At 39.7% G+C, this 19,038-nt stretch overlaps 1 protein-coding gene across 1 annotated transcript in view; it reads right to left on the bottom strand.

Moving 5' to 3' along the window:
* Nucleotides 1–19,038, bottom strand: part of KLHL29 (kelch like family member 29) — a 391,937-nt gene that overhangs the window by 130,596 nt on the left and 242,303 nt on the right. The window contains exons 4-5 of the mRNA XM_030448709.1: nucleotides 10,606–10,747; nucleotides 9,295–9,837 (exon numbers count right to left, since the gene is read on the bottom strand). Of these exons, the coding sequence (XP_030304569.1) occupies nucleotides 9,295–9,837; nucleotides 10,606–10,747 (685 nt within the window). The remainder of the gene's footprint in view (nucleotides 1–9,294; nucleotides 9,838–10,605; nucleotides 10,748–19,038) is intronic.

Genomic DNA, 19,038 nt, shown 5'->3' with positions numbered 1-19,038 from the left:
GTAACAAAGTCCATGTAGCATGCAGGAAAAGGCAAAGAGCAGAATCTCCTATTTCCTAGGTTACAAGCAACAGGAATCTACAAGCACTGCTCCTCCATCTGTTTTCCACAGGATGGTAGTGTTTTGTGCAAAATGTGCTTGGGGATGCAAGGTACATTTCCCTCTTCGTTCCCAAGGAAATGGTCACACAGAGGAGCTGGGCTCGATGTTGGATTTGGATCCTCTATAAATCAGTCAGACTGTCAGCCCACATTTCTTTTAAGAACTCTTCCAATTTAGCCAATTTTGTCTTTTTCATACCATCTTCCTCATTCTCACTCAAATACTTCAGTGCGAAGACTAATGTTCAAAACACATTTTGTATTCCCCTGAAACATCAGAGGGATCATGAATAAAAACATAATGTCTCTTTAATACTATATTCTTGGAGTTTTTGATACTGAAATGCCACAGAGTGCTGTTCAAAATATAATGTATGAAGGCTTTAGGCAAACCTTCTAATCGGTTTTAGTTCCTTCAAAAAGTGTTACACAGTCACACTGTGCAAACTTGATGAAGTATCTTGGCATCTTGCTAATCAAATGCTTCTAACTTAATTGTCAGTACACATAAGTATGTGTATATATTACTATGCATACTCCTGGTCAAATACTTATCTTGAACCTCTTGATTTTGTCAGCAGCCCAAGGATTTTTCCAGTTCAGTCATAAACAAGTACAACACTACATGCTGTCATTTTCTGAATTTAATATGACCAAACTTCATGCCACTTTAACTACAAGATGGAAATTTTCTCTCTGAGTAGTAATTCCTGCAACCTAATGTAACTCCTTTCTAGGGATGATTTCACCACCTTATGTTAGTTTCCAGAATATCCAGTCTGGCAAGCTACTGGAATGATTTATAAGTGTTAAGATGAAACAATATGCAAATACTTTGATACCCTCACTTGGTACAACTAGCAACCTGAATATACACATAGAACAAACCAGAATGAATGCAAGAAGCTTTAACCATTCCACTGTGCAGGAAGAACTTCCCATGACAATGCACAGGAACTCAACATACAGAAACAAGTATATCCTTTGCTGGGAAGAATTTTTTTGTATGCACTGAATTCTTGCCCAAATTATTTGCTACTTAAGCAACTGAAGATAAACTCTAGAAAAGAAAGCATTACTACAAAACTTGTGAACTTACAAAGCACAAACCATTCCTCTCTTCATAGTATGTACCCTGTGTAAATAGAAGACATGTGAAACAAGCAGATTTGTGGGATGTTACACTGAACCTAGTTTCCAGACAGTTATACTTTCTTTTGCTTCAGCCAAAGTCCTTTTATCTTTAGTCTTACAAGATATGCACATCTGTTATTTAAAGACAGTTAAATTTTTAATAAAATTACATCCATAAAAGTATTTCCAAGTTTCAAGATGTTATATAATACTGTGTTATTATTATTGTAGACTGCAGCTCAAAGCTCAGCCTCGCCACGGGACAGCAGAGCTTATCACCAGCAATCTGAAGGCACAGCAGGGTAAGAAAAGTTGCTGTTTGTAAATGTCTGTATTTCACAAATCTGTTTAGATTTTTAAAATCTAACATGGGACAGAATAATTCTTGTTCTGAATGCAGTGAGACAGACATGATTGTTCTTCATTCAAAGTTCAGAAGTTCAGGCACTGCTCCATGGAGAACTACTTATTATGAAAAAAAAAAAAAAAAAGCATTTCTACCTTCTTGTAGGGAAATGAAGAATCATTTGCAGTTTGATAAATTCACTTGTCCAAGTATCACAGAACAGCCCAGTTTGAGAACATTTAAATGTAAACACAAATGCAAAGTCAGACTCTTGATGGATCCAGCTTGTTCAGTTTGGACTGAGTGTGCAGTCTGAATTTACTGACTTTCTGCAGTAGCTATAACTTGATTGTCCATTTTTTAAGTCATTACAACAAAATAGTGGAATTATCTTGTTTTGAAGAGAAAGAAATCTTAGCAACAAATTCAGGAGATGCCAAACTTGTAGAGAGAATTGAAAGGTCAGAAGAAAAGTTAGCTCTGAAGTCACTCCAGGCATACGAACACAGCCTGACAAGGAACATGGATGTTTCCTGTTGCACCCAGAGGGTTGGATGCAGACACATATGAGTCAGGAGTTGAAAAAGACACAGAACCAGGGAAGATAAGGTCAGAGAAATCAGAAATTAAATATAAAGAGTCCTGAAAGGAGAGTAGAGACTCTGCAAGTGTTTTAGACAATTAATAACTTTCAGAATATCCAAAATGCAGTTCCAGCTCTCTGCAAGGGATTTGGATGGATAGACAAGTAGCCTGCCTGGAAATCTGGGCTGCTTTTTCAAAGACCTGCCACTTATGTATTCTGTGCCAAAAGGGAGCCTATATTTTGCTTATCATCCAGCTCCTGAGAAATTTTGCACTTTGTGAGAATCGTGTTGTGTGGATGGGGGAGAAAATAGTAATTCAACAGAACTCTGCCATCTCTCAGACTTAATTTGAATGCATTTAGCTGTCACTCTAATGGACAAAACTGTATTTGTTATGAAACCATGTTCTAAGCAAAATATGTCTTAGACTTCAGGGTGGGAAGAAACTCAAGACATCATGAAATGTATCAGAGTCTAATTACCTAAGTGGATCTGCAAGTGATGACACAATATCACATAATAGAGTGAAAATGAAGTTCACCAACTCTGTACTTTTAAGAACAGCTCCAAGCTGGTGATTATTTGAAAAAACATGTATTAAAAAAAGCAGCATGGAGCAGATGACTTTTAAGAGCAGTTTCAGGGAGTTTAACACACTTTAGCAACCCCACACTTCTTTTTTGCAATAACCCTCATAAAATATTGGTAATGGTAAGAGGCTCTTGCTCCAGTTAAACTTGGAAATCTGAAGTCAATCACATACTGAGAGCTGTCAATCAAAAGACAATTCGATGACCTTCTTTATGCTGTACATTTAGCAAGGCAATGTTCTAGGACTATTACAAGCCCTCTTTGACTCTTCAGTGCACTAAATCACTGTCTGTCATGACCTGATTGACAGTGGCATTAGAAGATAGGGCAGAAATTACTGAAAATACTCCACCTGGAACACAAAAAAGTGAAATGTATTTCAGTCTTGCTCAAGCGATGGCTTAGATAGTCTCACCAACTCTGCAGTTCCATCAAGATTATTCTAATGACAGTAATTAGTCTTGAAAAAATGTTTGATTTTAGAGGACCTGTTCAAGCAGTTTGATTTAAGGTCCTTACTGTGTGTCAACATACTAAACATCAGCCAGCAGGTCTAGGGAGGTGATCCCTCCTCTCTGCTCAGCACTGGTGATGCTACACTTGGCAGTGCTGTGCCCAGTTCTGGGCTCCTCAGTACAAGAGAGATCTGGACAAATTGGAGAGTTCATAAAATTATGAGAGTTCACAAAGATGATGAAGGACCTGGAGCATGCCTCCTATGAGGATGGGCATGTAAAGCTGGGACTGATTGCCTTGGAGAAAAGTAGACTCAGAGGGATCTCACCAGTGTTTATAAATACCTGTTGGGAGCATGCAAAAAGGATAGTTTGAAGTGACAGAACCAGAGGCAATGAACACACACTCTAATACAGGTGGTTCCCTCTGAACATCAGGAAACATGTTCTTACTGTGAGGGTGACTGAGCACTTGCCCAGAGAAGCTGTGAAGTCTCCATCCTTATAATTAAGAAGTCATCTGGGCATGGTCCTGGGCAACCAGCTCTGGGTGGTCCTGCTTGAGGAGGGACCAGAAAACCTACTGAGGTCCCTTCCAACATCAACCATTCTGTGGTTCTGTGAATTCATGCATCATTATAATGATAGTCTTAAAAATGATCACTTGCTAATCATCACTAATTGTCTATATCTTGGTACCATTTAGACTGTTGCAGAAAATCAAGATTATCAAGAAAAACACAGTAAGATGCACAATGCTAACAGACTTCCACCCTAACCTAACTCTCCTGCAAGAAATAGGAAAAAAAAAAGCACTGCTATTTTTACTGAAGAATTCCTTCCCCACAACTATAGGCATACCTATTCATACATATATATATATGTGTACATACAGGTACACATACATACTAAAATTTTATGAATATTTTTTGTATCTGTAATTTTTATAGTCTGTTTATCTATCTATATCTATGGATAAAAAATAAGGGAGAATTTCCTACGTGTAGACAGGCTATGTATTCTGGTGCAAGGCAGAGAACTGAAAACAGACTTCCTACAGTCTTCATTACACAATATCCATTAATTAACATTATTAGAATTCCAAATGCTAGGTTGCAATTCATGTTTAAAAACCCCTCCATGCCCCAGCATTCATGTCTAGAAATAGCTAAACTCTCAGAACTACAGGTCAAGCTGAAATCCCTTTGAAAATTGAGCGTTTTGTGAAGAAAAAGTTGATGGCTATTGACAAAATGTTGTTCCTTGTTACTATTCATGATTAAGGAAAGTAAATATTGTCTGAGGCTTAATGAGAATTCCAATGCAATAAAGTCAAATGTGAAAGGTGCAATCAATACATGATGATGCAACAGCACTCGTTTGTAGGTTTGTGGCTGTTTAGTTTGTGATATTTGGTGATGCTTGAAAATAAAGTGTTAAGAAATTAATGCTAAAAGGATTCACATTCAGATTTTATTTTTGATATTTCTATGTTTATACAGTCATCACATTCTGAACACTAATTAGCAACTGATTTCTTTTGCCACTAGTTAAGGACTGCATACCAAAGAACTATAGAACAAAAATACTATGGAAACAAATATTGACATTAGCTATGAATTAAAACCCATGATGTCTGTAGCTAATTTTATACTGCAGAAAAAAGTACTGCAATGAAGAGCTGTATTTTCCTTATTTCTTTGTGTCAGCAACTATGCATCAGAGTATATCAAGCTGATGAAGAAAGTGTCTTTAAAAATGTATGACAGATGTCAGAGTTTAATCTGGAGCATTTATATCCTACATGTGGTGAAGGTTCAGGTTCAGGTTCAGATTTACTACAGCTCTTGGATAACAAGAAGCACACTGCCCTATGAAAAAGTCAAGAATTCAGTTCCTTCAGTAATTTCTGCAAAGAAACCAATCTTTTCTAGTCCTTCATCAGACTGATTAATTTCTCTCGATTTGGGCTCCACTGGACTGTCAGGCACAGAGACATTGGTCTCTATCACTGTACCATGGCATGGGATGCCAGAACCTTGTGTCAGAAACTGAAGGGATGATTTCCATCCCTCTTTCCTCACTGCAGGCATGCTGTGCAAGTGACAAGTTCTGCTGGCACGTCATGTAGCCTGAAGATACTGAAATTATGTTTGAATATTATTTGCAACTCTGTTCTCTGTAAAAAAGCCACATAAAATTTAGCTATGTGAACTTCAGTTCATCTTCACTGAATATGTTCACAATGAAAACCTTCACAGTTACGAATATTTTGCTTCATTAATTCCCCTGGTGCTTATCTTTAGATTACAGAGCAAGACTTAGGACATGGGTGGAGAGCAAGATTCTCTTCTAAAATACCAGGTTACATGTCTGCATTAAGGTGACATGGCTTTTAAGTCAGCTAGGTGTATTTGGAATAAATCTTATCCAAAGGTCAATTACAGGCCAAACTTGACACCTCTCAGAACTGCTGTTGCTTGTGCATGGTGAAATATGCTGTGCATTTCCATAAGGCAGCTCTATAGTTCTTCACACATTGCTAAAAGCAATAATTACTTTGAAACATCATTTATGTCTCTCATAATATGACTGCTTTATAAATTCACTAAGTAAATGGATCATGTAGCTAAACTTAACATTGTATTTATCATATTACAGAAGCATTAAAAAATCCCTTCACAGAATATAAGCCACCCAGCCCAAGAAGATTCTCTAATCCATGTAAAAATTATTTTCTTACAAGTAGTTTCAATGGAATTAATGGGAATTAGCTGTGACACTGTAAAGAGAATGACATATCTGGTTTGTATCACAGTTCTTATTATCAAAATGTATTTTTTGCAGAGCTATGGAAACAACTTGACTCCTTCAATCACTATGTGAGATCTCTTGACCTATTGCAAATATGACAGCAAACTTGCAGTGCCTTTACCTTTTGGCAACATAGCTTTCACTTATGTTTAGAAACAGCCAAGGAAGAAACCTAGTTTTGCATGAATACAGTACAATATGACCCAAACACGTACACAGCCAAGTGAAGGATATTAATGGGAAATAAAAGATGACGTTTCAAATCTGCTCCCTAATAACAGCTAAAAATATACAGAATCCTATCATATTAACCAGCAAGAACTGCTCTTTCACTTAAAGGATAGTTGGGTAATTATTCAAACTCATACACGACTGGGTTGTCAAGTGAAATAATAATGCAGAGGATCTCAGGATAATGAGATAGATCTTAAGGCCATTAGCAGTGGCTCTTAATACAATACTGGCCACGGTTCCCCAAGAAAAAGAGAATATTTAAACTAAACTTGTAGAGAACTAGCTTGAACTTGCATATTTGAACAGCTTAGAGTACTATCTCATAGTTTCCATTCCTTCCCAGAGAGAAAAGTGCCAATCACAGGAAACTATGAAACCAGCCAGTCTTTAGAAACTGAAATCCCTGAGGGCAAAAATTGAAACAAAAACTAATTTGAAAACTGAACCACAGTGAAATCCATACCAGTTCTGCTAAGAATCTTTTCCTAGCAAGGGTTTAAGGTCTAGTTAGACACCCAATTGTCTTCTCTTTCCTCTTCTTTCTATCCCATTCAAAGCAACCAAACCCTGAATATATCTTCTCTGACTTCCTGTTTGACAAGAAGAATTACAGCTTTAGACGTAAGGACATTTAAGTCCTGGAAACAGAGGAAGAGATTACTTTTTCTCTGTAAAATAGCTCCTGCTTATTATGAGACATTTGTACACGGCTGCTTTGTGATCTTTTGTTTGTTTTAACCACTACAGGAACAAGAATAACTCAGTAGCTGATAGTCATAGCGAAGCTGGCTAATCCCTGGGAAAACAGTTGTCTAACTTGCAGCTCATAAGGCACAGTGAAGCTAATGTGTCATCAGTTGTCATGGATTAGAAACACTGCTTTTTCTAATATTCTACTTTTGAGCCTCTCTCAGGTACACAGGTTTCCAAATATCAGATCAGAGCTATGGCTGACATTCCTGGCATCCTCTAGTGAGGAACTCTCTTCCTCATCCTAATGAAAGTCTCCTCAGCTGACTGCACTCAGTGGCTCTTGGACAATTAGACTGGAGCACAGTTCACAGCAGCTTAAGCAAGAACGCTGACTAAGACTTAGCAAATCAAATATTAAAAGACTGACTTAATATTTTATGATCTTTTTACTTAGGCTCTGATTTGAAGTTTACTTCATCTTCTAGCCAGAGATTTGCTGAAGGTTAATTGATGGAGGAAGAGTAAATAACAGCTGATGCTACTGGCCCTAAGTATGCAAGGCATTTAAGAGTATTCCTAACCTCAAGTGTGCTGTCACTGATGTGCTCATTTGTCTCACTAGGTTAGTGTCACTAGGGCTCAGATATGTGATCAAATTACCGTGGGGAAAGTGGTTTAAGCTTATGTGTTTTTCCTTGTATTGTATATTTGCACGTCTCCAATGACACCAAGTAATCCTTTAAATTGTGTTAATTTGATCATGTATCCGAGTATCCAGTCCAGTAAATTGGGATAGGTGGCCACGAGAAGTGGAGATGATGTGTTTTAAAAGACAAATAGCTTCCATGGAAAAGAGAGACGTTCAGCAGAATGGCTGCAGCACAGTATAGCAGGATTAGACTACAAATCTCTCCCTTTTTTCTTTCTACAAAACCATAGAAACATAGAATGGCTTGGGTTGGAAGGAGCCTTAAAGATCATCTAGTTCCAACCCCCCTGTCACAGCCAGGGACACCTCTCACTAAACCAGCTTCATAAAAACCAAGGGTTTGTAACTTACAAAGCTGACCTGACAAATATCTTGTTTGGGATTTTTTTTTTTTTTTTTTGAAGAGAAAGAATTAACAAAACTCTTATCTTATCTTCAGTTTTTGGCTACCTGATGGGCCAGGATCACTTAAAACCCATTGCAATCTTAAAGAAAAATTCAGAAGCTCAAAATCAAGCAAGGATTCTCATAACAGGGATGGAGCTGAAAATTTACAAGCAGACCAAATATTTAGGTTCAGAAAAGTACTGTCTGAACTCACTCTCATGACAAGTTTGGTAAGGATTTGTACATATCAAAGTACAATTTATGTAATGAGCAGGAAGAGTTATTGGACTAATAATTTTTAATAGATATTCCTTGTCTTTAATACAGAGCTGCACAACAGAACTTAATAGCTTGTGGCAAGTAAATAATTTACACATGGATTGTGTCTGAATACAAATGTATACATAAAATATCACAGACTTAATGAAGCCTTTGGGGTGTTTTTAAAAAAATCAATTTAATTGATTTTGCTGATAGGTCTGCATTTATATTTTTGAGCTACATTTTGCTCTACCTGCATATGTGGCACAGTCACGATTTTTAAGGGAGGCAGGGAAAGCTCTGGAAATGAAATTAGAAACTAAGTACATGGTGTAGGTATTTTTGAAGTGTCTAGGGCAAGATACTTGGAAATAACACTCCAGCATGACCCACCGGTGTGGCTCATTTACAAACCACTTATCAGAAAAGGTCAGCTTCTCAGGAAAGCTCATCACTATTCGGGGTGTTTTGCAGTGTTTGATCCCAATGAAGCTGGCAATGAAGAGTTTTCCTCTTAAAGCTGATCATTTTGGGTTGTTCAGCTTCAGTCGGAAGGTTGCTTGCATTTGGCTTGGGATCCTAATAAGGAGGGGAGAGGACAAATACTGAAGAAGATCAGGGTTGTGACTTATGCACAACTGAAGCCAGCAGGAAAGTGTCTGGATGGAAACACGGGTGTACATTTCAGAGGGAGAGGTGCAGGATGGTGGCTACTTTACCATCGAGAGCACTGTCTCATCTGACAGGCACGACAGCCGTGCTGCACTACAAAATACAACCACAGTTCCTCAACCCTCTGTCTAATGCACTACTTTTTGTTGTCATGAACTCATAAAAGCTACAAATCAAGAGAAAAACACAGAGACAGACGCTGGAGCTGGGCAGTGGGCCCAAGGAGAGCAGCGGGAAGGCTTGAGGTTCCGCCGCCATCCTCTGCCCCACTGCCTGCCCCCCCCCCCGGGGCCAAGCCGCCCCACCTTACCTTTGGGGTGCCAGGGGTCCGTGAACTCGTACTTCCCCACGCCGATTGTCCGCAGCATCTGCACCCCGTTGGTGTTGTCCGGGGTCCCCGCCGTGCTGGGGGGCAGCGGGGCGGCCGCCTGCCCGTTGGTGGTAGGCGCGTTGCTGGGCAGGGCAGCCGAGGGCAGGGTTGGCGGCGGCGGCGGCAGCATCGGGCAGGCCAGGTGGCCGTTGCCCACGGGCCCTGGGCCGGGGTGGGCGACTGGGCCCACACCGCTCATGGAGGACATGCTGAGGGGCTGGCTGTTGGTGTACAAGGGTTGGCTCTGGAGGTTGACCACCATGTTGCTGAGGGGCTGGGAGGGCTGCGGCTGGAGCTGGTAGTGGGCTGGCATCATCGGGAGCTGGGGGGTGACGTGTGGAGGGAGGGAGGGGGTGACGCCGATGACGGGGGCCTGGACGCTGGCGGCCGGGCTGAAGGTGGGCGGCTGCGTCATCCCGTAGGAGTGCGTGATCAGGGCGGGCTGGCTGCCCGCCGCCACCGTGGTGACCCAGGGCGCTGCACCTGTGGCACGAAGGAAGGCTGGCAATGGTGGCGGGCTTGGCACAGGGGAGATCAGAACAACAAAAAAACAAAAAAACCAAAACACCCAGAGCTTTCCCGTCCTGCACCCAACATTCGCAAGCGAATCGCCCCAACACACCCATCTCCTTCAAGGTACCTAAAGTGGTTCAGGGTCTGGAACCATTCCCAACTGGTAAGTGCATGAAATTACTACGGTGATGTGAGTGCAATTGTTAAAATACTCACCAGGTGACATGCGGCATGTTTGTGGTTTTATGTATTTTGTGCTTTATGCGGCTTAAGTGCACGCTTCCAAGAAAATTAACCTCTTTCCCCACCGTGCTTTCATAGCTCTCTGACAAACACTCTGTGTGTGTAATAATGGTGCTCCAGCCACTACAAAGAGATTGTAATTAGGCGTCTGGCATAGTAGCACAATGTATGATATGTGTCTGGAAGCTGGAAATCATTTCAGGTAGTTCTGGACATAAAAGAGGTCTTAAAGTATTACAAAGTGCCTCTTCCTCTAGTGAAGGCAGAGAAGGAGAAAAAAAACACTCTAATGAACTTGCAGGCATCTTAATACATTTGTATTAGCCCCAGCACAGAAGAAACTTGAGGGGTCTTTACAATGAGAGAAAAAACCTGCTAAAGAATAAAGAAAGGGCTCACAAAGAAGTCTAATTTATGGAGGTAAATGGAGATAGTGCATTGAATTTGCTTCAAATGATTTTCCCTTGTAGAATTACAATAAGATTAGAAACATACCTGGGTTTTCATTCTCCCTCATCTGTTTAGATGGAGGCTCATCAGTGTCCCAGGGCGTCGACTGATTGATCGGTGTCTGTCCCCACCTGACACTGGTTGCAAGTCCTTGAGGCTGATTTTCAGTCTTGGAAATGCAAGGTGTCTACCAGAGAGAGAGAGAGAGAAAAAAAAGTACATAATAAAAATGTTTAGACTATTGGGAATAATTACTGCTCCTCATAGCTAGTAGCTTGCTTGTTTGTTTGTTACAGTCCAAGAGGATATCCTAAAATCTTTAAATATCATTCTCCTCCAGGCTTGCATGACACGTCTGTATGGAAAACATTATGCTTGAAAAAAAAAATAACAAATTTAACAGACCCATCTTTAAAAAAATATCCACAACAAACTAGCATTTTCAGAAGATGCCTCTTTTGCATTGAAAATAAAAAAACCCAAACACTATAATATCCATTCCCTCACAGCTTACATAAAATGGGACAATTGTCTGTTTGCTCAATCTCTTCCAAAACCAGTGAGTTTTGTTTGGCAGATGGCAGAACAAGAGAGACTTATTTACAACTGTAGGACGAATTACTGTAGAACAGTAAAAAGAAGCCTTCGTATTTAATGTCTGTCAACTCTTTAAAATTGAATGCCAATAAAAAAAGCAGCATAACAGTCACTGGATGCTAAAGTAGGTATGTTGGCAGTTCTTCAGAGATGTTAAAATAACTAAAGTAGAGGAAGGATTGGGGCTGAATAATCATCAAAGGAGCTATGATCTGAAAGAGATTTCTTGATAAAGAATCTATCACATGGGTTTAAATGCTAAGCCAACCCCCTCCCCCCACCCGTTTTAGAGATCTTTGAAAAAAAAAACATGGCTTTGCTGAGAAAAGGCCTGTAGAAAACACGGGTGCTCTGATACTTCTTATTTATTTAACTCTGCTGTGTATTTTATTGCTGAAAGATTAAAAGTTTTTTTGTTGTGCTTTTACTGGTGTCAGAGCCTCTAAACCATGAAAACAGAACCAGCTGCCTATTGCTGAATGAATATTGAGGACTGAAGCCATAAAGAACAAGAGATCAGTTTGAGAGATTGCTTGTTTGTCTTACATCTGGGAAGTAATTTAGCTCTGAGATGGGGTACAGCAGCTCCTGGGTCATGCTGTACCAATGAAATCTCTCTCAACACCAGAAGCTTATTCCCCATCACCAGTACCTCAACACGCCCTGAAAAGAAGTCATTAGCAGATGCATTTATGTCCTCTGCAAATACATGCACACCTTTCCCAAGCCCATCAGTCATTTCTTGTGTCTTCAAACTTGTTTGAGGTGCCTGCTTCTTCTAGCCCTCTCTTTTCCCCCACCAACACCCCTGTCCTGCTCCAATGCTCCTCCTTCATCCAAGTGCCTCTGGCATCTCCTATCATCCACTCTCCTTTTCCTCCTGAGCTTCATTCTCCTTGAGCTCTGGGAGTAATGATTCCAGGGTGCAGACCTTGATGGAGGATGGGGGTTTTGCTGTGCTACTCTCCTTGAATGGCAACATTTTCCTCACTAGGAAACACTGTCAGTCATGAAATGCAGAAAATTAAATGCATTAAATGCAGGGAAATCTGTCCAAATGATGATTCTTATTACTTTTAAAAATGCTTTTCTTTTCTACTGCCACTAAGGACAATGATATCAAAATTTTAGATTCACATTTCCCTCTGGCCCTACCCCCCATTTCACCTACTTCTAGAGCTTTTGCAATTGAAATAAAAAAGAGAGTCAAGAAAGACAAAAGAGAGAGGACATGCAGACAAGCAAAGGCTTTAAAATCCCTTCTGTTGTATTCATGGCAAAGAACGATATCTCGGTTTTAAAATGCTTTCTATTTATAAAATGTCCTGAGAAACAGTTTAATCTGAATATCTTCAGCTTTTACCTTGTACAAGGCCTTTGACATGGGATATAATGCTGTTGGTGGTTTACCCATTCATGTTAGCAGTATCCCTTAGGATCTAGGTAAACTGTTAAACAGTGGTTAAAGCACTCTGCACTATGAAAAGCAAGAAGAAAAAACCAAAGCAACACCAGCATTCTCTGCTTATGTATCAGCTTCAATACATCCCCCAGAAACACAAATGTTTATCTCATGCAAAGCTTTAAAAACCAGTAAAAGCAATATAGAGACCTGGACATTTGTATGAATCATCAGAGATGGACAGGAGGACTCAAATGATGCCCCACACATTCACATGTGACACTATGTGGTTTGGTTCTTTGTTGCATGAACTGATTTTGTAAGTGGGTTTGAAACTCATGCTTCTGATTATTGTGTGGGATTGTCAAGATGAACAGCATCTTGTGTAATTGTTGTATCCCCAAGCTGCTTTAAAACACTGTCAATCTAAAACAAGAAAAAATATTCCTGTACCTAAAATAATATAAAACCACACACTTGCTGTAATTTTAAAAGAACCCATATGTTCCTTATAGAAGGAGTTAGAAAGGGAGGCTGTGGCAAAACTCTTCTAAATCCTACAAAAATCCAGTTGTGTATTTTTTTAACTGAAAACCTGATTTCCAAAGAACTAGAGCACCAGACACATATAAAACTCACCATTTGCAACTAATCTGAATCTAAATTCTGTACTTTGAGACTAATAAAGAGGAAAGAGGTTTACAGGTTTGCTGTCAATAAATACTTCTCCACTTCTGCAAAATGTTATTTTTTTCCAATTTTTTCTCTCACTAGATATGCTCACAGATTGTGCTTCTTAAAGGTTCAGTAGATTTAAATCCAAAAGTCCAGCATATTGCTTTCAAACTTCACTCCTGAGCTTGTATTAATTTGATAAAAAAGAGCTAGAGGTTAGCTGGTATGAAACCCCAGCCATGCATTCATGAAACATAGTGTAGACAATGATGGTGGTAGAAACAGAAAAAAAAGCTTACTGAACTTCTTTATATATACTATATATATATTTTTTCTGGTCTCTGATCTAATTTCTGCATTTTTTTTATTAATACATAAGGGGTTACATTACAAGTATTACATGTCTCTGATCTGATTGCAGCACTTACTGGTTTGCGTATCTGGAAAGCAAAATTATTTCCAACGTTATCAAACAAAGGAACTTTCTGTCTGCGTGCTCAGGCACATGACAGCACTCTATTTGCTGCTTTTAATGTACAACACAAATGACCAAAAAATGGCCTGTATTATGCTAGTTGTGAAGGGGGAAGAGATGTGTTCCATTAGTGATCCACAGACTTCACAGGAACTAATTGTACTATGTTACACTTTTATCTTTAGCTTTCATGTCAGATGCTTTTTTGAATTAAACACGAAACACATGAAAAAAGGAAATGCATTACAAAATCCACTGGGTATACATTTTAAAATACTGCCAAATGTCTATTTACATGAAAAGACAAGAAGGTTTCCAAAAGGCCTCTTGAAGCCTGGCTAGTCAACAGCAGCATTGGCTATTTAATTGCCTGACATTCATGGCAGACTACAAAGATTACTTAAGGAACCACCAGCACCTTTGTAGCACCCCTAAAATGTTCAGTCTGTGCTCTTTGTCATGGATAGAGTACCCTAAATCCAATTCTGAGATTTCTTTTTCCTCTTTTGTTTGAAATAAGCATTAAGAATACATAAAATTTTCAGATGAAGTTTGCATTTCACCTCGTGCCTGCCACTTTGAACTCCAGCAGTGAGCAATCTCCCAGTTTTAAGGAAATTAACTGCAATACAAATGCACAGGCAAAACAGAGCAAGATAGAACAATTTCAGAATTACATGAGACTAACACAGACAAATTGCCAGGTTGCTGATTTTTTGTTGCTCCGTCAAAAAACCACGGCCACAGGCAATAGTAATTGGTGTACAGCTGATACACTGAGCCTTATTACATTAAAACATTAAAACCCTTCAGATTTACGGGGCCTTTCAGAATACCCCCAAGAAATTTCCTGAGTTCACAGGAATCAAGTGGTGCTAAAGACTGGGAAATAGTGATTTGATCTACACTGCATCAGTTTACATGTTTACTATTAGGTGTTCAGGAGGCATAGCTAGAACTAAGTCAGACTTTAAGTCTGAAGTTTTACAAATCTTTGATGAAATAAAACCTAAAATTTTAGTAAGACCTTTTTTTACACCAATGGAAAAAAGACCTACTGTGCTATTACTAGCATTACAGAGTATTTTAGTGGAATTCAAAAAACCCAACCCAACAACAAACAAACTACAAAAAAAATGCCAGTACATTTTTCCTCAGCTTCAATGCCCCAAAACATTCCTGGGAGGTCCTTATAAACACATTGAGCAATTTCCCCAAAGGCTTGTAAAAGTGCTGACATACATCCTGCCTCAGCTCAGAGTGCAAAGACCTATTCAAACAGTTTCATGAGCAAAGAAGAACTAATCTGGAGAGAGGGATCCTATTTGTGATTCTCTGCGACCAAAATTATTTTACTAAGGCCTTCATTTAAAGTGATGGATGAGAAGCACCGATTCTCTGTTCCAATTATCCAAAAGAGATTGGGAATGGCAGCTTAATACTAAGATAATGTATCCAATATGCAACCCACTCTATTTTCTCTCCCCATTGAAAATAAAAAGGCTGAGACACATGCATGCATTGAGGCAAACATTCCCTCCCACAGAGTCAGGTTTTATGGCCTGTCATGGGTAAAAGCAACTTCAATTTAATGAGGGAATTCCTTTTAAAGCTGTTAGCTATGCCTTGCTCTAACAAGTAATGACTGGTGGCCCTGGTTGGGTTTTAAGCCTGAACGTGTCTGGTGCTTTAAAAAGCTTAGCAGTCTCTGCACCAAAGAGTTTATGGTCTAATTTGCCGTTCACACGGCTAAATATTGCACAAAACAGGTATTACTTGTGTGTGTGAGGCATGCATGTAAAATCTGAACCACACTGGGACAGATCTTCATCTGGGGTAAATTCCCATACCGTATTGGACAGGATCCCAAGCGTATCTCTGAGCCTAGCTCATGGCCAAAGAAGCTCTTAAGGATGGATGCAGAGCTTTTAAAGATTCAGTGATGACAGCGCTATCTCCTTAGCGCTGGCTGATGGGCCAGGAAACAGAACTGGAACTGTTGTTTAAAGAGTTGGATGTAAGTTATGTATTAAACACCTAAGAGATATGGACAGGCCATTGTGCAAGAGGAACAGAACGAGCTGTACTGCAGTAAAACCTCATTCAAGAACTTGCTCATGGGTGGAGAGAAGAACTCATCTACCTTACAGTTCCCATCACCAGGCAATTCTGCGATGACACAGCGTTGTTTTTCTCTTTCCAGAGCTAATGTGGAAGCAGCAAGAAAGAGAATAATATAGTTAACTTATAGGAAAAATGTTGCTACCCTGCATAAAAGACAAAAGAAGTCTTAGTTCCTTCTCAAGTGGAGAGAATAATTCAATACTGGCATTTTAAACACCATTCAGCAATGAGCCACCAGTCAGCGTGAGCTCTGGAACACTGACGTATAGCCTCGGGGTGAGACATATGGCTTAGCAGCAGGGTGCAGTCTGCATCCATTCCTGTTTTTTCTGAGGATTTAAAGACATCCTCCCAGCTTCATATTAATGACATGGGATTGGAGAAACTCAGAAGTGCAGTGGAGCTCAAGTCCCAGACAGCTATAACACAACAGCCTTTTCCCAGCCCTGATCCTGGTTCTGTGCATAGCAGAGCTTCTCACCACTCAGCCTGTGAGCTGCTAAGAAAGCAGATAAATAAACAAGTCCAGCTTCTTACCCCCAACATCAACATCAACATCAGCATCAACATCAGCATCAACATTAACATCAGCCCATCTTTCCAGGACTGAGCCTCTTTGAAACCTCACTGGCATCTGTTACCCTCCCAAATCAGGTGGTCAGTCCAACTCCCAAGCTCCGACAATGCAATGGAAGGTAATTCCATACCAGGAATGGGTTGACTGCTTCTATTTCTTTAACCCTTATTCTTTATTCCCACTAGCTGCAGCTTTGGAGAGGTAAGAAGAGGAATGAGGTGACAGAAAAGGGGGGAGAAAGATGGGACAGAAGAAGGTTGCGAACTGACCACAGGTGATGCCTCTTTCTTTCACGGCTGTACCACCCATGACAACAACCACGCTCACACCAGTGCTCCAGTCAGGTGCTCAGCATTAGATGGCAATGAATGCGGGACTATGGAATGATAACAGAACTTCATAAATGGCACTTTGCATTCTGTCTTGGAAAATTTCACCAGCAGAGGCTCAGGTACTCACCCAGCTGCCTTCGTTTCTCAGCGAGAACATCAGGGAACGGAGCTGAGGTATCGAACCGAGGTCCCGGCTGCGACACTTGCTGCTCCAGGACACCAGGGACATCAGCGCACGACACTGGGTTCGAGCACAGAAGCCCCACTTTAGCCTGAGCAGAACCTCCTCTGCTAACACGGTCGGCATGCAGATCAATCCCAAATCAGAACAAAGCTACGGATGCAAAACCATCTCACAACAGAGGAAAACGCGCAACATCGGGGACAACGCGGCAGCACGTACCACAGAGAACATGCACTACACAACCCAAGAGGGCTCTCAGAGATCCTGCAGGCATCCCATGGTGGAGGCAGATAAATCCAATTCATCATAAGTGCTTTTTGTCAGAGGGCAAAAGGAAATATAATATGGGCAATAATGGAGTAAGTGCTTGTCAGACCAGAATCCCAGGGGTGTACAAAGGATGTAACCCTCGTGTACTGGCAAAGCTACTCAAGAATGACCTAATGACAGACTGCTTGAAAACTAAACATTTATCTTGAATGTGAATGCTGGCCATTGGTAGGTTCAGAAGTCACTCTTTATGGCATTTTTTCCCTAAATTTCAAATGGATTTATATTAATGATCCAAACAGGACCCTGAATTTCATTGTGCATCAGGGCCTGAAGCATTAAAGAGAGGAATACTTATAAAGTCAAAGCTGTGTCACTTTAGGCTCCAATCCCAGTATTAAGTTACTTCTAAAAAAGTTCCTTTTTGTTATATTGGATGCCGACATTTTACATTCAAGCCTGTGGAAATCAGTGCTTCATTTGCAGTACATGCTCCGTGGCAAGAAAGTGCATGTTCTCTGCCTACACAGCAGGCACATAATAAAAAAATAAAATTAAAAAAAATTAAAAAACCACCAAAATAAGTCTCCGAGTGTTGAACAGTGCTGCATGGTATTACTGATTTATTAACTTGGCTCAATTAATAAGGCTATCATCAAGGGCACATTTAGTTAGCACATAAATTTCATTTTCTAACAAGCACTTTTGTGTGCTCACTTTAGTTTCCATTATCTGATCCAGATATCAGGAGGCTTTCTTTAAGGGAGAAAAGAGAGTTCTTTTTCTATAAAAAGGATCAAAGTATACTTGGTCAACTCTCAAACAAAAGGACACTCAGTACTGTCAAAACAGCACGCTTACCTTTCACAGCAAAAAAGAAGAAAAAGCCTATAGGTGCAGATTTATCACTGCCTTAAGCTCATCAACATCAATTGAGCTATTAAATTGTGGCTGAATTTGGCTCACAGCAATTTAAAATTTTCCACTTTCTTTGAGAGTCTTCCATCAATAAGATGTTAATTTAATGCATAATTTAAAATCCACTGTCCTTTAACTCAACGCTTGTAAATAATTAAAAAAAGAACTAAAAATCCTTTTACACTTATAAAACTCTCCCCCCCTCTTTTCTACTGCAAAACAACAAAGACTTTCCAATAAAGAATTTATTTATTTTTTAAATCTGAAAGTAAAAGCCATAAAAAAAGATGAAGAAAAACTGATTTACAAGATAAAACAATTAGCTCTGGGGTATGTACATTAAGACTAATAAATTTCACATTATATTTTAAGGGAGTGGAGGAGGAATCCCAGCTATATTAGATTTTATTCAGATTCCCTTGAAATGGTCAATTAAGAGCATCTTATGAAGGTAAGTTATGCAAACACTAAAATTAAGATTTGAAATTTAGGATTAGAGTGCTGCATCTCTCAAAGAGGATATACACTTTAATAATCCAGCCCTTTTTCCTACACTCATGATAAAATCTAAGATCTTACTCTTCTTGTAATTGCTTTGATCTTGTTAAAAAATTGGGGTTGTGCAGGAGAAAAGGAAATGTATTCCACAGTATAAAATACTGGAACAACATACTGCAGTCTCTTTTAATAAAAAATCATGTATTTCAATAGTTCTTATTAAAATAGTCTTTTTCTATGCAGGCAGATGAAAATGCATTTTAAGACTCAAACAAGCCTCTGCAAAAACAGCTCGAACCCGTCAATCTCCCAGTTGGTTCTTAAAAGAAGCTAAACATTCACCAAGCTGTTCCAACCAGACGTGACTGGCAGATCCTTTTTGGGAATGAGGTTTCAAGATGCAGCCCTGCTTCCCTTCAGCTTCAC

Source organism: Calypte anna, chromosome 3, assembly GCF_003957555.1.
Source record: "Calypte anna isolate BGI_N300 chromosome 3, bCalAnn1_v1.p, whole genome shotgun sequence".
Taxonomy (NCBI): Eukaryota; Metazoa; Chordata; class Aves; order Apodiformes; family Trochilidae; genus Calypte; species Calypte anna.
Note: the sequence above shows the minus strand (reverse complement) of the source record. Positions and strands in the feature narration are given on the sequence as shown.